Genomic DNA, 22,546 nt, shown 5'->3' with positions numbered 1-22,546 from the left:
AACAAATAGAACTACTATAATTAGTCAAGTCGAGGACATTATTCTTTCAGCAAGACAAATTATGTCGCGGCTAGTATTCTTGAATTGACGCATTATTCTAAAGATAAAACGACTTTCCTAGCATATAGAAGCACCACAAACCCGCTAGGCACCGACGAAATTAATTGAGCTTCGAGAATCCAATAACCTAAAATATGTACCAAACTGTAAATGCTTTTGTTGGTGTGCAATTCATCTGCAAATCTATAACTTTTATAGCCACAAAATAAGGATATGAAAAGTCATGGAATTAATACACTATAAACCACAAAATTAAGATAAAGAATGTTACTTATATGCAATGAAAAGCCAAAAGTCTTCTCATGGCTATGATCACCCTCCCATACACACGCCATTATTCCCATATTTAATTGCTTTCTTAATTTCTTTGCATACTTGGTTAGATGTATTCTGACGTGGGAAATTGATGTATATAATTGTAACGTAATATTAGTGATGGATACGGAAACGGAATATATTATAGTGTCGGCTTGTATTTTCATTTATTTGTATAAATGAAAACTTTTGGTCTCTCTAATTACTACATAAATAAATAAAAATCTTTTCATTTTTCTAATTTTATTAAAAAAAATTATAATGGCAATCTTGTTATTTTCTCCAAAACTCCCCTTTTATATATGTATAGATTGAGATGTAGCTGAGGCTATCCTTTATAAATGCTAGTATTAGGTAAAGTTGGAATCTTAGAATATTTTGTTAAGATATTACTATGATTTTAATTTAGGTCAATCCAATCATACACCAAATTTTATTTATAGTCTAGAAAATTTCTCCAATTATAAGTAAAATTAAAATATTTTATAATTTAGTAACATATACTCAAAATGTGTTTGAATTTTATGTGAATAGTTGAAGATAAACCATATTTTAGTAAATCTTATATTAATTGAATTAAACACTAGTAGTAGGCATTTCCTCCGATTTCTGTTAAAAAGAGTCCATACAACCTGAATTCTGCTGGAACGGCAAAAGCCAATTTTGACATGCATAAACCGTCAAATTTTATTAATTAAAAAATAAATTGAGTGATGATTGATGCATTGAACAACACTCCAAATGATTATTCCCAATCCCAACCCAACTCCCAAACTCCACTTCCCCCTCGCCTCGATGCCATCGCCCATCTCCAGAACCGTCGCCGTCATCGGCGCCGGCGCCGCCGGACTCTCCGCCGCCCTTGAACTCCGGCGCGAAGGCCACCGCGTCGTCGTCTACGAGCGGGAAGACAAGCTAGGCGGCACCTGGGTTTACACGCCGCAAACCGAGGCCGACCCGTTAGGCCTCGACCCGACCCGGGACGTGGTCCACTCCAGCGTCTACGCTTCGCTCCGCACCAACCTGCCCCGCGAGGTCATGGGCTTCCGGGCCTACCCGTTTGTGGCGAGCGAGAAGCCGGGCCGGGACCCGAGGAGGTTCCCGGGTCACGGCGAGGTGTTGGAGTATTTGAGGGATTTCGCGGAGGAGTTCGGATTGGAGGAGATGGTCAGGTATGGGAGGGAGGTGTGGCATGTCGGGATGGCGCCGGATGATCGGCGCTGGGTGGTCAAGTCGAGGGGGAGCGGCGGCGGCGGCGATGATGATGATGAAGTGTATGATGCGGTGGTGATCTGTAATGGACACTATTCGGAGCCCCGGATTGCGGATTTACCCGGTAATTAATCCGGATTCTCATTGCTTGTTGGTAAAAATTTGATCTTTAGTTTCAACACTAGACAAGTTTTGATTTCTCTATTCTTGATTTGTCGAAATGATTTTGATGCTAACAGGCTGTGACCTTTCTTTTAGGCTCATAACCCCTTTTTATTAGATTGTGATTCTTAGCTGAGACAGATATATATGGCTCTGAAATTGAGACATGTTTGCAATTTGACTTCAGCTGCTGTATTCATTCATTCATTAGCTATTTATGGCTTAGTTTTATGACACAATAATTGATTTTCCATTTACCATTCAGGCATTGATGAGTGGCCGGGGAAACAGATACATAGTCACAACTATCGCATTCCCGATCCCTTTCGTGATCAGGTATGTATCTGCTGCATTATTTTCTCCTCATGTTTGTTTACAGATGAACTTTTTCATTGTTGGAGAGGTGCTACTCTAACTATAGCAGCTTGTATAGTGATCTATATGTGGAAACAGATCTGTGAAAGTGAAATTTATGTAAGTTGGAATAGTCATACATACTCTTATTTTGGTACGCGCTGGTTAAATTCGTGTTCTTATGCAATAGCCTACAAACCATACTTGGAAAACTAGACATGATTTGTGGAGGCTTTGATGGGATTCACATTTCAGTTTCTTTATTCTGATGCTAGTATAATTCTAGACCTCATTACTACATATGAAAATATTTGTTGCCCGAGTATCACAATTTTCTTGAAATTCCAAGCTATAAGTTTGCAGTGCATCCAAATCTTCTTGCGTTGCCTATCTTTACATGGTCATCTGTTTGTGTCTATATGCGCATTTACTTGAATTCAAACTCTATTTTACAAGTGAAAAATGAAAATGATTCAGAAATTAAAGGATAGCATTCAGTTGATTTGGGTAAGTTTCGCAGGTTGTGGTGCTAATTGGGAGTGCTGCAAGTGCTGATGATATCTCCCGAGATATTGCCAGATTCGCGAAAGAAGTCCATGTTGCATCTAGATCAGCAGAAGTAGACAAAATTGGAAAGTTTCCGGGGCACGATAACATTTGGCTACATTCAATGGTTAAGCCGGATTTAAGTCCTTTGAGTTTATGTTTGGAGAACCTCTCAACAATGTGCTGACATAACAACATCCGCAGATCAAAAGCGTTCACAGAGATGGCACAGTGGCTTTCCATGACGGAGATAAAACCATCGCTGATGTTATCCTTCACTGCACGGGGTGAGTCATGAACACAAGTTATATCAGCATTCTTTGCATGAATACTTGTACTGTAGTAGATACTTGTCTTGAACCACTGCTGATCTTGCAGGTATAAATTTTATTTTCCTTTTCTCGAGACGAACAAGGCTGTGACTGTGGAGGATAATAGAGTTGGCCCACTTTATCAGCATATTTTTCCTCCTACATTGGCACCTTGGCTTTCATTTGTTGGTTTGCCATGGAAGGTAATTTGCTATTTACTTTCATATAGTTTAACATATGTATGTCACAATTTTATAATTGAATTAAATAGAACCTAAAACTCAGTTACATATACATTCAGGTTGTGCCCTTTCCTCAATTTGAACTTCAGAGCAGGTGGATAGCTGGAGTTTTATCGGGGCGGATTACACTGGAGTCGGCTGAGGAAATGGCTATGGCAACTGAAGCGTTTTACTCGTCACTGGAAGCAGCCGGCATTCCCAAGCGTTATACTCATCAAATGGGAGAATCTCAGGTAGGTTTGCTCACTAACCTATCTTTGCTATGGCAACTGATTTGCTGGTATAGTTGATGGCTCGAATCGATTGTTGGTGTAGTTTGAGTATGATGATTGGTTGGCTGCTAAGAGCGGGACTCCTCCCATCGAAGAATGGAGAAAGCAAATGTATATGGTGACTGGAAGGAGAAAGAGGAGCGTGCCGGAGACGTACCGTGATCAGTGGGAGGATGAAGAGTTAATGGCTTTGGCTTATCAAGAATTCAAGCTATTGAAGCTCTCTGTATGATAAAAAAATTTCATTATAGAGATAAAAGTCTAATTGCTATTGACAAATGAACCATAAGTTAAATATTTCTTGTGTTACAAATCACTAATGGACTAAAACTATTACAAAATCAATTTATGAGGCTGGATAAATTATCAAAATATTCTCTTTTTATTTTCATTGAAGTAAATAAAAAATAACAATTGAGCCGTACTACACTATTATTGGAAAAAAATCATCTTCAACACTACCATGAGTTTCGCTCATTCATGGTGCTTGAAGATCTTAAAGATGCATGTTAACTAACTAAAGCTAATTCCACGGGTGTAATCATGTAGAAAAATACTTGAATTTTGACTCAAATGAACTCAATTTTAATCTAATTTCATAATCAATTTTCTATTCCACAAATATGAGATACATACTCCGATACGATTCCGACACTCTATTGCTAATTGCCTCCTCCCCAGATGCCGTCAGCCATCTCCAGAACTGTGGCCGTCATCGGAGCCGGTCCCGCCGGACTCATCGCCGCCCTTGAACTCCGCCGAGAAGGCCACCGCGTCGTTGTCTACGAGCGTGAAGACAAGCTAGGCGGCACCTGGCTTTACTCGCCCCAAACAGAGACTGACCCCTTAGGACTCGACCCGACCCGAGTCGTGGTCCACTCCAGCGTCTACGCTTCGCTCCGCACCAACCTGCCCCGCGAACTCATGGGCTTCCGGGTCTACCCATTTGTGGCCACCGGGAAGCCCGGGCGGGATCCGAGGAGGTTCCCGGGTCACGGGGAAGTGTTGGAGTATTTGAGGGATTTCGCAGAGGAGTTCGGATTGGAGGAGATGGTCAGGTATGGGAGGGAGGTGTGGGATGTTGGGATGGCGGCGGATGATCGGCGGTGGGTGGTCAAGTCGAGGAGGAGGGACGGCGGAGATGGGGATGATGAGGTGTATGATGCGGTGGTGGTCTGTAGCAGCCACTTTACGGAGCCCCGGGTTGCGGATGTACCCGGTAATATCCGGATTCTTATTATGCTTACTGTTTTGTTTAAAATTTGGTGGTAAAAAAATGATCTTTACATCTTTTAGTGATCAAGAAATCTGAATGCTACATTAATCCTTAATCTTTGGGAGTGAACTTAGATGCCTATTATTGCTAGAAGTATCTTTAGAAGGGGTGTTTACTGTTTAGGCATAACCACACACTTAACTTGGTGTCAAAAGTGGACAACTTTATGCATATCATAATAAGAAATTCTACTTGAAGCTCTATTAATTGTTAGGCTTTTATGTAGTGGGACTGGGAAGCATGGTGTGATTTCGTAGGAGGCAAACCTAGATGCAATGTGGGTGGACTCGATTAGCTATACTGTTGTTTATGGCTGTAGGCTATATCTTTTATGGATAGGAGTTGGGTTCAGGTATGAACTGATTCATTGGGAAGAGGAGTTTAGTATGAACTACTACCCTTTGTGTGCGTTTCGCTTCCTTGTATATGGACTTTCTTTACTCACCATTGATTATATTGTCGTGTCGAAAGAGCATTTGAAAGTGTGCATTATTGACATCAATCATTGTCTTATTTCGGAAATGGTTTCACTTTTGATGCCAACTATTAAGTTCATTAACAGAACATTGTTCAATAAATTGATCTGTCAAAATGATTTTCCAACTACAATTCAGGCATTGATGAGTGGCCAGGGAAACAAATGCACAGTCACAACTACCGAGTTCCTGATCCCTTTCGTGATCAAGTATGTGACTGCTGCATTATTTTCCTCTTACGATTGTTGAAAAATTATTCATTTGAGTATTGGCATGTTACCTACAAAAGTTTCTGATGCACTAAATTGACAGGGAACACTATATCAAAATTAAACATGCAATACATTTGAAGTATGAACTTAAAATATAAAAACAGCAAATGGATTCTGTCTGAACACATTTTATCTGCAGATGTTCACAGTAGAATTCAAATCTTCTTGAAGTGTATCTGCTAGTTGGCAAATAGTTTCCTTGTGAATTTGTGTTTATACAAAGCATTCAGTTTGGGTGAGTTTTGCAGGTTGTGGTGCTGATTGGGAGTGCTGCAAGTGCTGAGGATCTCTCCAGAGATATTGCCAGAGTTGCAAAAGAAGTCCATGTTGCATCTAGATCTGCACCAGTTGACAAAATTGGAAAAATTTCGGGGCATGATAACATTTGGCTACATTCAATGGTTAAGATGGAATGAATCAAGTCAGTCGAGTTTATGTTTGGAACGTTCGATTCTAATGCTGACGGAAAAACATCTGCAGATCAAAAGTGTTCACAGAGATGGCACAGTGGCTTTCCATGATGGAGATCAAACCATTGCTGATGTCATCCTTCACTGCACCGGGTGAGTCATGAAAACAAGCTATACGCAGTCTTTATACGAGTGGGCTGCTGTAAAATGTAGTGAATACTTGACTGAATACTGTTTTTCTTGCAGGTATAAATATTTTTTCCCATTTCTTGAGAAGAACAATGCTGTGAATGTGGAGGATAATAGAGTTGGCCCACTTTATCAGCATGTTTTTCCTCCGACAATGGCCCCTTGGCTTTCGTTTGTTGGCTTACCATGGAAGGTAATTTGCTGATTATTTTCAGATAATTTATTTAGCACACTCAAAATTGAAGTAAAGCGCACCCTCAAGTTGATTGCATCTAGGTTGCGCCTTTTCCTCAATTTGAACTCCAGACCAAATGGATAGCTGGAGTTTTATCAGGACGGATCACACTGGAATCGACTGAGGAAATGACAGCAGATATTGAAGCATTTTACTCGTCTCTGGAAGCCGCTGGCATTCCTAAGCGATATACTCATCGAATGGAAGACTCTCAGGTATATGCAACTTACCTATTAATCACAAGCTATTCTTGTGGTCTCAGCTGTAAATATAGTAGTACTTTATAAACTTTGATCTTGAAGTATTTGAATAGTTATGAGAAGACATGGGCGAAGATTAGTGAACGAAGTTCATGATCTAGGAAAAAAGTAATCCTTGTTTGTTATCAGATCCCCTCTCTCTCTTCCATGTTCATAGAAGATATGACTTGGAGGAGGTTATTCATTATTCATTTTTCTGATATTGCATTCATGTATTCAAACTGTGCTGGCTGAAGTGCAACAACTCCATCCTATCTTTTCACATGTTCAAGCATCCCTGGCGTCTTTCAAATCCATCTGCTCGTGTTTGATGCTTTGATTGTTGGTGCAGTATGAGTACGATGATTGGTTGGCTGCAAAGAGCGGGTCTCCTCCCATTGAAGAATGGAGAAAGGAAATGTATTTGGTGACGGGAAGGAGGAGAATGAACATGCCAGACACGTACCGTGATGAGTGGGAAGATGAAGATTTACTATCATTGGCTTATCAAGAATTCAATCTATTGAAGCTCTCTGTGTGATCACTTCTTCCAAAATTTCTTCAAAGAGATTTGTCGAAATGTAAACGATGCAGGTAACTGCTGTTCTTCTCAACATTTCCAGTTGAATTGATATTGTTGTATGAGTGATTGAGATTATATCTTCCAGGAGATGAGGAGATGTATAGTTATATTATTAATCTACTTCGAATTGAAATTGAAGATATTAAATTATAATTCAATTCTGTATCCAAATATTTTGGGATATCAAATATTGGATTTAGATATGAAGCCTCCATTTCCAATTTCATAAGCTCATGATACTGAATGGATCCTTATAATTATAAGACAGGTTTAGTTTCACGCATTAATTATAAATTAGTAAGTCTTTCTATTTTATTTGTTCTTTATTAGTGTATCGGTGCATGACTTAATTTTGTATTTCACTAAATCCATATAGGTGTGCCAAACAGGAGGTTCCATTCCATGATAAGCGAAATCATGCTTGTCGAATTCAACACTGTGATTTTAGCCAATTTGTACATTAGGCCAAAATCAACACAAATTCATTCCCAGGAAGAAGCTCGTTTGATAGTATTTAAACTAAGTACTGTATAACCCATCCAAAACCAAAATTAATGTAAATTAGCTAACTAATTACACATAATTTCTTGAAATATATATTCAGTGCATCTATTTGCAGTTTGTATATTTCAAGATAAATAACTTTTCATTATTGTTACATATTTTGGGCTTGGCATACATTAATTTTATATGACATGCTAAACGCTAAGACATTGAGCATCCACAACGAGGAGTCCCCTACGTTGTGGATGCTCGGTGATGAGTGGGGAAGGGGGGGCGACGGGTGTGGCGAGGGGCGACCTTCGTTGTGGGTGCTTGATCCGTGACGGGGCTGAGAGGTGGGGGGTGGTTTTCGATAGGCTACCAGAAAAAGAATAGCCGGGCAAGTATGTATAATAATTTCAAATTAATGAAGTACTATGTTTATTATTGAAATTGTGCATTGATTGTGAAAAGTTTGGTAGAGAGTAGAGACGTTAAAGAGTGTGTCTATTGTGGGAGTGTGACTAGTCACCAGATGTAGTGAGGCAGGAAGCGCATTCGTTGTGCAGGAGACTCCTAAATCGGTAAAGGGTGAGTTGTGGATGTAGATGGAGATGGAGATGGAGATGGAGATGGAGAATTGTATGAGGGCATTTTCAACTCATGAAAGAATGCAGCAGATAGAGACTCCCAAATCCGGACGAAAACAAGCAGACTGAGCAAAGTGATTTTTCATCCAATTATGTGGGTCCCACATATTTAATTAGCACTAGTTTTAATTTTAATCTGCCAAAAGTTCAACTTTGAAGGTGAACACACCTTAGAGTTTTTTTTTAGAAATTATGTCGATTTTGTTTAATTACAACTAAATCAATTGCTGTCATCCTGATTCCTGTGAATAGCACTTTTCCGATTTATATGTCTTTTTCTTTTAATTGGAAGTAGAAAAAAAATTAGTAAAAAAGGGTCCATACTCCATACAATATGAATATAGTTTTCAGTTCACATGCACAAAACAAATTTTCCCTTTCACAACAACGAAGTCATTTTACTATTTTATTACGTTCCAATGGAATCATTTTCTTTTATAGCTAAAGTAACATATTTCGCGTGTCAAAGAAAAACACTATGGAAACGGAGGGAGTTGTATTTAATTTTCTAGAATATGAGTGATGCATATCATGCATGAACAACAATCCAAATGGTTATTCCCAGTCCCAACCCCGCGATGCCATCACCCATCTCCAGAACCGTCGCCGTCATCGGAGCCGGGGCCGCCGGACTCTCCGCCGCCCTTGCACTCCGCCGAGAAGGCCACCGCGTCACTGTCTACGAGCGGGAAGACAAGCTAGGCGGCACCTGGCTTTACACGCCCCAAACCGAGGCCGACCCGTTAGGCCTCGACCCGACCCGGGACGTGGTCCACTCCAGCGTCTACGCTTCCCTCCGCACCAACCTGCCCCGCGAGCTCATGGGCTTCCGGGCCTACCCGTTTGTGCCCACCGGGAAGCCGGGCCGGGACCCTAGGAGGTTCCCGGGCCACGCTGAGGTGCTGGAGTATTTGAGGGATTTTGCGGAGGAGTTCGGATTGGTGGAGATGATCAGGTATGGGAGGGAGGTGTGGCATGTCGGGATGTCGGTGGATGATCGGCGCTGGGTGGTCAAGTCGAGGAGGAGCGGCGGCGGAGATGATGAGGAGGAGGAGGTTTATGATGCCGTGGTGATCTGTAATGGCCACTTTTCAGAGCCCCGGATTGCGGATTTACCCGGTAACTAATCCGGATTCACCTTGCTTGTTTCAGATTATTTGGTAAAAAATTTATCTTTAATTTGATCATTATAAGAAATTCTGGTTGGGAATTTTGGTGCTTGAAAATTCTGTTGACATGGTTACACTTGTTATGCTGATTTCTCTATTCTTTGATGTTGAAATGATTTTGATGAAAATAGGCTGTAGGCCTCCCTTTTAGCAGGTACATATAACCTTTTTGATCCGTTTATAATTCTTAGCTAACACATATATATAGCTCTAAAATTGAGAGATTATTGCAATTTGGCTTCAGCTACTACATTCATTCCCTAGCTATTTATGGCTTAATTTTTGGACACAGTATTTGATTTTCCAACTACAATGCAGGTATTGATGAATGGCCGGGGAAACAGATCCACAGTCACAACTATCGCATTCCCGATCCCTTTCGTGATCAAGTATGTATCTGCTGCATTATTTTCCCCTCATGCTTGTTTACATATGAACTTTTTGATTCTGCAGAATGAATGTAGTTTTCAGGAGGGTAAAATGAATATAGTACATAATACAAAAAAAAGCATACTAATAAATACAACAAAAGTATAATTTATAGACATCATTACTACACATGAAAACATTTCTTGCTAGAGTATCATGATTTTCTTGAAATTCAATGTTAGAAGTTTGTAGTGCATCCAAATCTTCTTGCATTGCTTGAAGTGTATCCGCTAGGCAATGCATATCTCTACATGTGCATATGTGCGTGTCTAAGTGTGCATTTACCTGAATTCCAACTCTTTTTTACAAGTGGAAAATGATTCAGAAATTAAATGAAAGTATTCAGTTAATTTGGGTGAATTTTGCAGGTTATGGTACTAATTGGGAGTTCTTCAAGTGCTGATGATATCTCCCGAGATATTGCCAGATTTGCGAAAGAAGTCCATGTTGCATCTAGATCAGCAGAAGTAGACAAAATCGGAAAGTTTCCGGGCCATGATAACATTTGGCTACATTCAATGGTTAAGCCAGATTTAAGTCCTTTGAGTTTATGTTTGGAGAACCTCCCAACACTATGCTGACATAACAACATCCGCAGATCAGAAGCGTTCACAAAGATGGCACAATGGCTTTCCATGACGGAGATAAAACCATCGCTGATGTTATCCTTCATTGCACGGGGTGAGTCATGAACACAAGTTATATCATCATTCTTTGTTCGAATACGTGTTTGAATCACTTCTGATCTTGCAGGTATAAATTTTATTTTCCTTTTCTCGAGACGAACAAGGCGGTGACTGTGGAGGATAATAGAGTTGGCCCTCTTTATCAGCATGTTTTTCCTCCTACATTGGCACCTTGGCTTTCATTTGTTGGTTTGCCATGGAGGGTAATTTGCTGTTTACTTTCATATACTTTAGCATATGTATGTCACAAATTCTAAAACTGAACTAAATAGAACCTAAAACTCAATTACAATTACATTTACATCCAGGTTGTGCCCTTTCCTAAATTTGAACTCCAGAGCAAGTGGATAGCTGGAGTTTTATCGGGACGGATTACACTGGAGTCGACTGAGGAAATGGCAGCAGATATCGATGCCTTTTACTCATCACTGGAAGCAGCCGGCATTCCCAAGCGTTATACTCATCAAATGGAAGAATATCAGGTAAGTTTTCTCACTTACCTATCTTTGCTCTGGCAACTGATTTGATGGCTCGAATCAATCGTTGGTGTAGTTTGAGTACGATGACTGGTTGGCTGCAAAGAGCGGGTCTCCTCCCATTGAAGAATGGAGAAAGCAAATGTATTTGGTGACCCGAAGGAGGAAGAGGAGTGCGCTGGAGACGTACCGTGATCAGTGGGAGGATGAAGATTTAATGGCTTTGGCCGATCAAGAATTCAAGCTATTGAAGCTATCTGTATGATAAAGTCTAATTGTCATTGACACATGAACCATAAGTTAAATATTTCTGGTGTTACATATTACTAATGGATTATTAAAACTGGGGAAAATCACAGTTGAAAACTGACAAATTCAATTCAAAACTGCGATTGTCAGCCAATTTGTGCATTAGGCCAAAATCAGGGGTCGTAATCACAAATTAATTCCCAGAAAGAAGCTGGTATTAATCATATAAACTAATCCAAAACCAAAATTGATGTAAATTAACTAACTAATTACACATGAGAATGGAGTCAGTGAGGCAAAATTTGATTAAGTCTAGAGTTAATCCTCTGCAAAGCTCCATCAACAGCAATGTCGAACGCATCCTTCTTACTCCGGAGCCCTAACGAGCTCCCATGCTTCCGATACACCACTCTCTCAATCAACCCCACCACTCTCTCCCTCATCCGCCTCACCTCCGCCCTCGGAATCCCCATCAGCACATCCATGATCCTCACCCCCTTCCCCACCACCTCCTCCTTCGCTATGAACACCGACCACTCCCCGTACTCCTCCTCCGCCATGTGCCACGCGTACTGCTTCTTCGCCGACTGCTCCTCGAAGAACACCGGTATGCACCCCGCCACCATCGCGTCGAACGTCGACCGCCGCGTCGGCGTGTCCCCGGGCGGCTGCAGGCAGAAGCTCGCCCTCAGCATCGGCCGCATGAACCGGATCGGATCGTGCTCGCAGATCCCGCTCGAGCAGTCCACGAAATCGCAGAATTTCTCGAATCCGCTCCCCTCCGCGCTCAAGGAGGTCACGTTGTCGCACTCGATCCGGATGCTGCGGCGGATGTTCGGATTCGCAGAGATCCCGCCGCCGCCGGCGAAGAGCATCAGAGAGGATCGGCGCGTGCGTCTCACGCGCTGGATCCAGGATTGGAGGAATCGGAGATTTTGGGGGTGGAATGAGGTAGGGTAAGGGATTGCCTGCTCCTGCCAGGGGTAAGCGCGGGATTCGAGAGTCAAGGCGGTTACATTGAAGAATTCCGGCGATTCGAGGAAGGATGTGCCGAAAATTGGGGGATCATTGGAGAGGGGCTGGGAGAAGTCCCAGGCGGGGCGGGCCATGACGAGGAAATGGTCGTGGCCGTGGCGGCGGTTCCAGATCTCGGGGCGGTGGGAGCGGGTGAGGAAGCGGAAGAGATCGAGGCCGTGGAGGAAGCTGGAGTTCTGGTCGGGGCCGTAGAGGTAGCGGAGGGCGTCGAGGGCGGCGTAGTAAGGGAGGTAGACGGCGGAGGCGAGGGAGGGGTCGGGGGTGAGGCAGGGGTACTCGAGCATGCGGCGGTGGAAGATGAGCTCCAGCATGAGGGGGTCGGTGCGGTACCAGCTGCGGGAGGAGTTGTGCGTTTTCTGGCCGAGGCCGTGGTTGCCGACGAAGGGGCAGAAGTCGCCGGAGACTGGATATTCGGAGCAGTTGGAGAGGAGGTCCAGATTGAATTGAGGGGGGAGCTGCCGGATGTGGATCCATCGGCCGGTGCAGTCGGGGCCGGGATCGGAGTCCTGGGCGGCGGCGGTGAGGAGGAGGAAGAAGAGAGTGGGGAGGAGTGGTGGAGGCATGGTGGAGGTGGTGGTGATGGGAGTGAGTGGTGGAGGATGAATGGTAGTTACTGAATTTTCTGATCTGATGATTGTGTTAGTGTATTCAATTATGCTTCTCTCTCATCAAATTTGAGAATTTTTAGACATTTGGACTTTTGACGGTTTTTTTCATTGTATTTTTTTTACATATTCTTGTTTTTTGAAGTTATGTGTGTTGAATTGAATTTGCTAGGTATTGTTATGATAAAGCATAAAGTAAAATTATTTATTGCGGTCATTTAATAATCCTACTAAGTATACTTACTAACTGTATCAGAGTGGAATTACAGCCTTTTTACTTTTAAAAAAAGTGGTGCTAAATAGCTGTATTATGATAATTTATGCAAGGTTAATTTAATAAATTTAGCATTTTGAGATTATTGGAGACGGATATGAATTTAAGTAAATAGAGAATGTGGAATGGAGAATGGTACCATAGGAAAAAGTGAATAAAAAGCTTTATTCTAAGAGCCATTTAGAAAAGCAAATGGCCTCAAGTCGGTGACGATGAGTCCAAAGAGTGAACAGAAACAACAGATAGTTTGAAAAGGTCCTAAAAAACCCGAATCCGGATCCGGTATTTCTGGTCACCTGTATTTTGATGAGAAGATAAATTAAGTTTTAAGTTTAATGTGAGTATAAAATTGAAAACTATATGTGGTGTCAGCGTTAATTTAGCATTTTCTTCACTTAAACACCTCTTTGTTTGTCCTTTTGTTTCGTTCATTTCTAATTTTCTATTGCCACCTTTTTAAAAATTTCGGTTCATCGCATATTTATTGCAATTGATTTCGATTAGACTACTTGCAGGTAGGCTCACGTACAATTATACTCTCTCCGTTCCACAAAGATTGTCCCACTTTCATCGGACACGAGTTTTAAGAAATGTAAAGAAAAGTAAGTTGAAAAAGTTAGTAGAATGTGGGTCCTACTTTTATATATTAGTTTTATAATAAAATGTGAGTAGGAATGAGTTAGTGGAATATGAGGTTCACTACCAAAAATGGTAAAAAGTGAAATGAGACAAACTTTGTGGGACAGACCAAAATGGAAAAATGAGATAATCTTTGTGGGACGGAGGTAGTATTTGTATTCTCAGTTTATTTTCAATTAATTACACCACTTATTTATCCTTTCTTAGGCTCTAACATAAACAATGAATAGAGTTGATATGGAGGATTTAATGGTTTATCCATTAGACTTGGCCCAATAAGAATCCAAGCAAAAATGCCAGAGGCCCAAAAGTTTGCATGCCACTTTAATTTCTCAAATCCCCTTTAATTTTACTACTTCTTGATTGTACAAGTGAAGTTAAACGCAAGACTCAATTTGGAGACTGAATATTGAAGTTACAAAAAATATATGCATAAATAAAAATAAAGAAAAAAGGTGTATAAGTATATAACTCAACAAACCCCCCTTTTTCAATTTCATCATCATTTCACAAATCAAGAAATCTGAATCTTCTTCTCCAATGCTGAAATCCGGGCTGTTCGGGCGCAAGAAAACGGCGGGCACGCCGTTCGCAGAGTTCTACAACAAGTGGTTCGAGACCCTATCGACGAGCCTCCTCCCCCAGCTCCGCTGCGCCCTGTCGTCCCTAGCCGCCCCTCCCGCCCTCCTGTCCATCCACGTGGAGGCGGTCCACCACCACCTCCAGTCCTACTACAACGCCCTCGACGAGGCCGCCGCCGCCGACGTGGCCCTCTGCCTGTCCCCCGAGTGGCGCAACTCCCTCGAGAAGCCCTTCCTCTGGCTCGCCGACCTCCACCCCTACCTCTTCACCAACCTCCTCCGATCATTCCTCGATGATCAAGACTCCCCCACCCCCTCCTCCTCCGACTCCGGCTCCGGATCCGACCGGGAACACCCCGTGGCGGCGGCGTGGCGGAGCCCCTCCAAGGTGCTGACGATGCGGGTGGACCAGATCGAGTGCGGGCTGCGGCTGATGGCGCCGGCGCTGGCGGCGCGGGGGAGGGAGGCGCAGGCGAATCTGGTGAGGGAGGTGGGGGCGGAGTGGGAGGGGAAGGAGGGGGTCAGGGCGGCGGTGGAGGCGGAGATGGAGGAGCTGGTTGGGGTGGTGGTGGACGCGAACCGGCTGCGGCGGAGCGTGCTGGCGGATGTGCTGAGCGTGACGAATGTGTATCAGGCGGCGCTGTTTCTGGAGGCGGTGGCGACGTTCTTGGTGGGGTTTAGGGATGAGGATTTGCTTCGGGAGTTCGAAGACTGCGACAGGCCTATCAATGTCAATTCTGCTGAGTAATCATTGCTTAATTATGATTCTTGCGTTTCTCAATTAGGGTTTTTTCATTTGTAACCATTTTCTCTTTTTTGGGGGAAAAGAGGTGATCAATTGTTAGGGGGATTCACTGCATCTGCATGCTTGAAATTTCAGTTTATTTGGAGTTTGTGTGTGTATTTTTTTGTAAAGAATTGTTTGTACAAAGATGGGTACATTTGGATTGGTAGATTTGTTTTGTAAAGTCTCTCCCTCGTCTAATTTCTTGCGATTCTTGAGATTTTTTTCTATGGAAATGGGTAGAAATTGCTGGTGGTAAACTGTAAACCTTAATCAGTATAATAGTACAAGCACTATAATTTCCAAAGATTATAATTCCACTATGATTTTGAGTCAAATATACTTACTGTTATTACAGTTGCATTTGTTCAAGATTTGAGCGGAAATGAGTAATACTACCTCCATCCACGCGGATAGGAGTCTCGTCTTGTCATTTTAGTCCGCTCGCGAATAGGAGTCTCGTATTGCCATTTTAGTCCTCCCGCGAATAGGAGTCTCAATTCATTATAACTATAAGTGGCATGAGGTCATCATATTCTATTAACTCATTCCACTCACAAATTAATATATACAAGTGAGACTCATATAATTACACTAACTTTTCTTAACATTTCTTAAAACTCGTACCCAGGAGAAATGAGACTCCTATTGGCGGACGGAGGGGAGTATTTGTTATCCTACAAAATAAATGCAACAAATCTAGTAGTAATATAACAAGAATTGCAGAAGGTCGCAATTTTGGCAGATATGATTATAAAGACCCGACTTTGGCATTTTCTAAATCATTGTGTCTATGTGACAGAAATTTCACGATCTAAATTGGTAAGATTGTTTTATGGAAAACAGGAGATGTCCAAATTCCAATTTACATACTGCAGTACTGCTACAATTTGTGAACTTGCAGTTATACCCCGCATAATTGCAGGCATGGGTTTTATGCATTGAATAATTCTTTTTAAACGTGTAAAATGAACTTTTTTTTTTCAAAATAAAGCCAAAAAATAATCAAAGAGTGAAAATGAATAAAATGGAGAGTTTATTTAAACTAAAGTTCTGATATGAATTATATGGTTAAGTTCTGATACGGAGAGAGTACTCTTACCCCAAAACATACTAGTACTTACTAGTACTACATATCATGCGATTCAAACTTAAACAACAAAACACTGGATTTAATATGGAAATGGCATTTTAAAGTGGACGAAGAAATCCTCCAAAGAATGGCAACTAAATAGCCTGTCGAAACTCACAACCACACTTTCCAATTATTGAAATTACTCCTGCTATATTAATAATCATTATTCCGTTAGTTTGAAGGTTAAAATGATTTTGAACGTGACAAGATTCATATATAGGAGTAGTGGATGATAAATATTTCCTGGATAAAGTCAAGATATAATCCCAGGGCCCATTGGGTACTTAACTCATGCCCAATTAATCCTTCTGAAATTCACATACTAGATCAAATTTTTAGGTACCTACATAAGTGATAAAAACAATAACTCAGCCCATTTACATTAGATATATTGGGCCTTACATGGTTTAACACTTGTTTTTCTATTGCATGGTTTGCAATTTCATGAATAAAAATACGGTCAGATATATTTACGAAGTGAAAAAAGAGAATAGATGTAAATATAAGATTAGATTCTAGGTATCAAGTAATACTCCTTTAATGCTATTGGAGAGGTAAGGACGGTTCCAATTAATGCTATTGGTTCTCTATATTCAATCATATGTATATCTTAATTAAGATATACCTATGTTAAAAATACTAAGTTAGAATAATAACTAATATCAATTTTATATGTGAAAAATATCAACACAAAAATATAAATTTTTTAAATTTTCTTGTGTTGATAAACTTATGTGTTTGTGTTGATATTTAAATTTACATGTTGTATCGATATAATTATGTCTTTGTGTTGATAATTTTAATACACAGAATTGAAAGTTATTAGTTACTATTACTGTAAATTAGTTAGCACACTAACGCAACCCGTATATCTTATATCTATATTTAATCATATACCACAAACATGTTTCTATCATATAACCAAACTGAATTACGATTATATCTTTAATATAATAAAATCATCACTGACAGCTTCAAAATTATGAAAAATATCTGGACCTATATAAATGAGATTAATCGATGGAATTGACGAGTGTATGTACTACTTAAAATTGGGGTACCATAGGATCCCAATTCTACACAAATATATATACATATGCTACGTAGTTTTTTAGACAATATATACATGCTAGCTTTAAGAAGTCCTGGCAAGAAAAAATTTCACTACGAGTAGCTATTTCTAAAACTCCTACTCCTATAATTGCTAATTTATACTACTATTATTATTTATCCGACCTACACATGTTGATTATATGAAAGAGATGGGGAAACGATGCTGATCTAATCAAGAATATTGTCTTTCTTTTAATGATACACCAGATTACTAGTTCAATCAACCTTATCCATTAATCCAAGTTGCCTCTCAATCTACTTCAGATAGATTTGAGATTTCGAGAAGGATTAATTTATAACACAGATGTCTGAACTCTGAAGATCATTTACACTTAACATAAATATATTTGGACTATATATATGTCGTGAGATTAGATTCCCTTGCTGAAACAAACATGTGGTATTTCATGATACCTGTCCGAACAGTAATTTTCTTAAATTTTAAAGTATTTATTTAAATAAATCTGTATTTTAAAAATATCGAGACATTACAATTAATTATGGATTGACCCATGAGTCAGGGATAGTTAAATTGGTACTACATGTAATAAATTAGTTCTGGACCTCGGTTTCGATCAGTTAATGTAGTAGTAGTATATTATAAAATTGAGTGCTCACTGGAACTATGTAAAAGAGATTACCTATATGTACTATTTTTCATAATAAATTGGTGTAAATATCTTTTGATTCCTTGGTATGTTTTGATTATGGAGTTTATGGTTTATATTAATATACAGGTATCTGACGCAAGTATATTTTAATGGTTCAACTGCTGGAGAAAGTTGTTGTTTCGACTTCGGTAGATCTACTTATGAAAAGGACTGGGTATACTAATTCCTTATATATTACCACAATATATGTTAAGTACAATTACATCCCACGTCGGGAGTCTGAGGGAAGTTGGAGGGTGTTTATAAATCTTGTCCAACCTCAAACTGTTTAAGGCCTTTTGGGGTGACCTAAAAAATAAATCCGTGTGGGGAGGCTTAGGATGACTCGAGTTCGAGTCGGGCCTAAAAGGCCTTATTTTAAATTTAAATAATTAGTAAATAAATTTAAAAGGTATTAATGTCGATTCTCTCTCATCAAAATCATCTCAAAACTTTAAATTTACATAACTCTCTTGATTTAAATTAATTTTTTGCAAAAATTATATAAAATTAAAATAATTTTATAAGGATTCCAATCAGATCTCAATTGCATATGTTCCGACGATGTTCTGGTGATGAAATTTGATAATTTATATTTCAATTTTCGTACATGTTGATAAGCAGATTTTATCAACAAATGCAAAAAGAAATCTCAATACAGTGTATGTAAAATATCATTAAAACTATATTGATATTTTATTGTACTTGTGTTGATATTCTCATGCTATATTGTTGATATTTGTAATACATTATGTTGATATAATAAAAACTACGAGAATTATCATATGATAATATAATAACGATATTACCCTTTTGTTGATACTTGGTCTACTATAAATTGAAATTTGTGACTTTAATCTCATCCACTTATTTTAAAATTTAAGGGTGTGAATTCAGTCTTAGTTTTTGATTATGGTGTTAGTTTTTGATTATGGTGTTATAAGTCTTAGTAGAGTATCCATACTTACAATATTGGAAAAATATGAGGTAACATTGAGGGCCGTAGTGAAGTCGATTGTTTGAGTATAGTTGCTATTTAAAAATATAGTGAGGCAACAGTGCAATATTGCATTAGATTATGATCGGAGCAAATTAAATGGTAAATTGGGACACTAATTGGTGGATTGATTGAGTAGATGATGATGCTTAGAATTAATGTTAATCTTCATAGTTAAATGTCTAAAATTGAAATTGATAACCAAGCAGATTTATGCATTGAAAAATGACTGATGAAATCTTGATGATGCTATGATGATTTAATTTGTACTGTCTCACAAATGTTAGAAGATCTCATTTGTTTTAACAATGATTTGATCCTTACTTTATGGCTAATTCCACTTTGTAGTTTATAGGTAAAGTTATGCGACCATGCAAACATTGAGGAACATCAAAATTGATGAACAACGAAGAAATCATCTAAGAAATGTCATGGAAGACATGATTGAACTGAATAGGTGATCAGATAGATTGGATGGATCTTCACCTCCCTTGAGCGAATTCAAGAATGTGGACTGATAAAATGACGTCACAATCGCAAAAAAGTGTTACTCCCTCCGTCCCACAAGAATTTGCACTTTTCAGTTTTGAAAACTCTTTTCTCTCTAATGAAGTGAGACTCATTCTCCACTAACAATATTTTAATTAATTTTCACTCTATCTTTCTCTCTTACTTTATCAATTTTGCATTAAAACCCGCGCCAAACCCAAAGTGCATATTTTTGGGAACGGAGGGAGTATTATTAATTTGGTAAGTTGGATAAATTTCTCAATAAATTGAATATATGAGAGAAAGATGAAAAGAGAATTAATGATCAAATCTCTATTAGTATTATTATTGTTATTATTGGTGCTCGATAGTCATTACACGAACACTAGTCTAAGATATGCATTAATTTATTTATGACATGTAGCCAACATGAGCAAGTTGCGAAGCTAGAACATATGGCAGTTGTTAGCAATCACATGCTTTCACAGTTTAATTACTAATCCATCCAAACCTTTGCAGATGGAAAATTCTGAAATATACGTGTTCACCAATGTATTTAATAATACGACGTGTCACTTACATATGAAAACTTAATTATATAAACGACGATACAACTAATGCATGATTTGTTTTCCTAGAAACTTTTGCTTAATAATTATACATCATTTTACCCATACTTTGTCATTGGTGTTTTAGTCACATGTTGCATTAATTTTATGCAAAGCACGAGCTGCAGAGGAATCTTTACAATAAAATAGGGTTGTTATAGTATCAAGTTGCTACAAATGGAATAGAGTTTTACCTAAATAAGGCCTTTCACATATGTACTTTTCTTCTGATTTTACCCTTTCTGGCATAGTTTCATGTCAACTAATTTTGTCGTATGGCATCGGATTCTTATTCATGTTCTCCTTGCGTTGTTTGCGGCTAACTATCCTCTCCACTATGTTGAAGAGATACGATCGATGTTGTTCACATTCAACATTATGTTATTGATTTGAATTTGTATTATTTTATGTTCTCAACATTTTTTAGGAGTATATACAACTTATAATTACTTTAAAAACAATTCAATTTACAAAAATATAAATAAATCAGTTACTCCCTCCGTCCACAAAAAATATAGCACAATTACCATTTTTTGCCGTCCATAAAAAATAGAGCACATTCTTTTAAGGAAAGTTTTCAACAAATAATAATTATACACATCATTACACTAACAATACTTCTCACTTATTTTTTCTCCTTCTCTCTTACTTTTTTCTTTCTCTCTTACTTTACCAATTTTACATTAAAACTCGTGCCATACGCAAATTGCTCTATTTTTTTTGGACGAAGGGAGTATATTTTAATTATATTAACATTAACTCTCCCATGTAAGATTAATCAATTTGTCTCTTCAAATTTCCTTCTATTAATACTCATACGCATTTCAATCTTCGATTCTTACATTCTCTGATAAATCAGCTATGGAAGAAGACTGAAATTTTATGTCGATGTCGCCTTCTTCCCCTCTTCCACCTTCCTATATAATTAAATTGGTGAATATACAATCAAATTACAATATATTCACATTATCGTTCATAATTTGTTTAATATTACAATATATTCACCTTATCCTTCATAATTTGTTTAATGTAAATGTATCAAAGAAGAACTCCATTTTAGTCTTTGAAATATAAATTTGTGCAAAGAGTAATATTAGTTTCTGTTATAAAACAGCTATGCTTAACAACATTACACTTGCTAGTAACGCTGAATACGATATCTCTACATAGTCCAAGTGTAATGTTTGTACTTAAAGGCTACTTGCATTAGTTAATTATTCAACATACTAAATAGAAAGTTAGAAACAAAAGTCCATATAATAATAATGTAAGTGGGTGCTTCTATTGCACTTTCTCCTTTTGATTTAAGGAAGAAATAATGGATGGAACAAGTTGCTCGTGTCACGTGACAAGTCACACGTGAATCAAGAGGACTTTCCCACATTCAAAAAGAGGCAAGAAATAATTAACGTGACTTATCCTCAAAAAGTGAAAAAGGATAATTAGAAAATAATATTTCCATGTCAGCGCAGCAGCACGTGTCCACCATGCAGTAGTCAGGTGCCACGTAACGCGTCTGAACACAGTGTGCTGCCTGCCAATTGGCATCGTCCTCGTCCCGCCACGTGTCGCTTTGCTCTGAAGGGCCGCTTTTGTGCTATGTAGATAGCTTTCTTTCTTCCAATCCACAATTTGTTTTTTTTCCACAAGAGACAAATTAAGCCTGCATGGATTGGCTCTAAATCTTCAACAGAGTTGTCATTTATTCATTTTTTAATTAAAATAATACTATTTGATTTTTTAAGATTCATGGGATTCAAATGACTTTGTGTGAGAGTTTAATTTCATCAAAAATAGACCATATGCACTGTCTATTTAGTGAGAGAGAGGGGACCTCTCACATCATGAATATTGAATAGTATTTAGTATTAAAACTTTAATAAAAAAAATGGTTGTATAAGTCAAAGAAGTTGATATGGCATGTAGGAAACAAATCTTCCTTTTATAAAGAAAATCCGTATGCACTTCTTTTTTACGCTAAATAAATAAAGTGTGTTAATTAAGTAAATTAGGAGATCCGAACCGAAATCATTTGGTCGTGTTGATGATTCATTCTGACATCACTCCGACATGTCCATTGAATATTTCATTGTTTAAAAAAAAAGGTAAACGAATATTCAAGGGGTTTAATTAGGTTAAGAAATTAGTGGCAATGACTTTTGTTCTCAATTTGATTTTCTGGTTGGTTATTTACAAGTAATTGGATTTGTGTAACGTCAGGAATCTTTATATCTTAATGCAGTTCACATAAAAAGTCACATCGTATATACTGATTCAATTAACATTGAATAAATTCTTAATGGACAAGGAAAGTTTCTTATATACGGTCTAACGTAATGT

General features: G+C 38.7%; 5 protein-coding genes across 7 annotated transcripts; 4 read left to right on the top strand and 1 right to left on the bottom strand.

Annotated features, from left to right (window-relative positions):
- Positions 1-1,073: 1,073 nt before the first annotated feature.
- Positions 1,074-3,790, top strand: LOC148927106 (flavin-containing monooxygenase FMO GS-OX-like 4). Its single transcript, XM_089057206.1, has 7 exons — positions 1,074-1,711; positions 2,015-2,085; positions 2,624-2,776; positions 2,854-2,936; positions 3,028-3,163; positions 3,262-3,435; positions 3,518-3,790. Exons 1-7 carry the CDS (start codon positions 1,117-1,119, stop codon positions 3,704-3,706), a joined length of 1,401 nt encoding a protein of 466 aa, XP_088913332.1. The 5' UTR covers positions 1,074-1,116; the 3' UTR covers positions 3,707-3,790.
- A 127-nt stretch (positions 3,791-3,917) lies between these two features.
- On the top strand, positions 3,918-8,382 carry LOC148927105 (flavin-containing monooxygenase FMO GS-OX-like 3). 3 transcript variants are annotated; one of them, XR_016128941.1, is made up of 8 exons: positions 3,918-4,693; positions 5,365-5,435; positions 5,747-5,899; positions 5,979-6,061; positions 6,155-6,290; positions 6,374-6,547; positions 6,924-7,165; positions 8,207-8,382. XR_016128941.1 is itself a non-coding variant. In XM_089057208.1 (7 exons), exons 1-7 carry the CDS (start codon positions 4,156-4,158, stop codon positions 7,110-7,112), a joined length of 1,344 nt encoding a protein of 447 aa, XP_088913334.1. In that variant the 5' UTR covers positions 3,918-4,155; the 3' UTR covers positions 7,113-7,361. The 3 variants fall into 3 exon arrangements, 1 of the variants encoding a protein (XP_088913334.1); XR_016128940.1 differs by lacking the exon at positions 8,207-8,382 and adding an exon at positions 7,531-7,769; XM_089057208.1 differs by lacking the exon at positions 8,207-8,382 and having other exon boundaries at positions 6,924-7,361.
- A 294-nt stretch (positions 8,383-8,676) lies between these two features.
- Positions 8,677-11,373, top strand: LOC125193275 (flavin-containing monooxygenase FMO GS-OX-like 4). Its single transcript, XM_089057207.1, has 7 exons — positions 8,677-9,406; positions 9,775-9,845; positions 10,254-10,406; positions 10,484-10,566; positions 10,639-10,774; positions 10,880-11,053; positions 11,124-11,373. Exons 1-7 carry the CDS (start codon positions 8,839-8,841, stop codon positions 11,310-11,312), a joined length of 1,374 nt encoding a protein of 457 aa, XP_088913333.1. The 5' UTR covers positions 8,677-8,838; the 3' UTR covers positions 11,313-11,373.
- Positions 11,374-11,493: 120 nt separating this feature from the next.
- On the bottom strand, positions 11,494-13,035 carry LOC148927104 (Exostosin family protein). Its single transcript, XM_089057209.1, has one exon. It carries the CDS (start codon positions 12,892-12,894, stop codon positions 11,584-11,586), a length of 1,311 nt encoding a protein of 436 aa, XP_088913335.1. The 5' UTR covers positions 12,895-13,035; the 3' UTR covers positions 11,494-11,583.
- A 1,319-nt stretch (positions 13,036-14,354) lies between these two features.
- INP1 (transcription factor) lies at positions 14,355-15,510 on the top strand. Its single transcript, XM_089069579.1, has one exon. It carries the CDS (start codon positions 14,390-14,392, stop codon positions 15,176-15,178), a length of 789 nt encoding a protein of 262 aa, XP_088925705.1. The 5' UTR covers positions 14,355-14,389; the 3' UTR covers positions 15,179-15,510.
- Positions 15,511-22,546: the final 7,036 nt, after the last annotated feature.

Source organism: Salvia hispanica, chromosome 4 (assembly GCF_029641045.1).
Source record: "Salvia hispanica isolate PSC_SH4W2 chromosome 4, Shi_PSC_v1, whole genome shotgun sequence".
Taxonomy (NCBI): Eukaryota; Viridiplantae; Streptophyta; class Magnoliopsida; order Lamiales; family Lamiaceae; genus Salvia; species Salvia hispanica.
The sequence above is the reverse complement of the archived record's forward strand: the minus strand, read 5'-3'. Positions and strand labels throughout refer to the sequence as shown.

Coding starts and splice junctions, on each gene's coding strand:
- LOC148927106 (XM_089057206.1), top strand. CDS start 1,117: ATGATTATTCCCAATCCCAACCCAACTCCCAAACTCCACTTCCCCCTC. Junction 2,777..2,853: donor ACATTTGGCTACATTCAATG/GTTAAGCCGGAT, acceptor CAACATCCGCAG/ATCAAAAGCGTTCACAGAGA. Junction 2,937..3,027: donor GTTATCCTTCACTGCACGGG/GTGAGTCATGAA, acceptor CTGATCTTGCAG/GTATAAATTTTATTTTCCTT.
- LOC148927105 (XM_089057208.1), top strand. CDS start 4,156: ATGCCGTCAGCCATCTCCAGAACTGTGGCCGTCATCGGAGCCGGTCCC. Junction 6,062..6,154: donor GTCATCCTTCACTGCACCGG/GTGAGTCATGAA, acceptor TTTTTCTTGCAG/GTATAAATATTTTTTCCCAT. Junction 6,548..6,923: donor ATCGAATGGAAGACTCTCAG/GTATATGCAACT, acceptor TTGTTGGTGCAG/TATGAGTACGATGATTGGTT.
- LOC125193275 (XM_089057207.1), top strand. CDS start 8,839: ATGGTTATTCCCAGTCCCAACCCCGCGATGCCATCACCCATCTCCAGA. Junction 10,775..10,879: donor TTGTTGGTTTGCCATGGAGG/GTAATTTGCTGT, acceptor ATTTACATCCAG/GTTGTGCCCTTTCCTAAATT. Junction 11,054..11,123: donor ATCAAATGGAAGAATATCAG/GTAAGTTTTCTC, acceptor TCGTTGGTGTAG/TTTGAGTACGATGACTGGTT.
- LOC148927104 (XM_089057209.1), bottom strand. CDS start 12,894: ATGCCTCCACCACTCCTCCCCACTCTCTTCTTCCTCCTCCTCACCGCC.
- INP1 (XM_089069579.1), top strand. CDS start 14,390: ATGCTGAAATCCGGGCTGTTCGGGCGCAAGAAAACGGCGGGCACGCCG.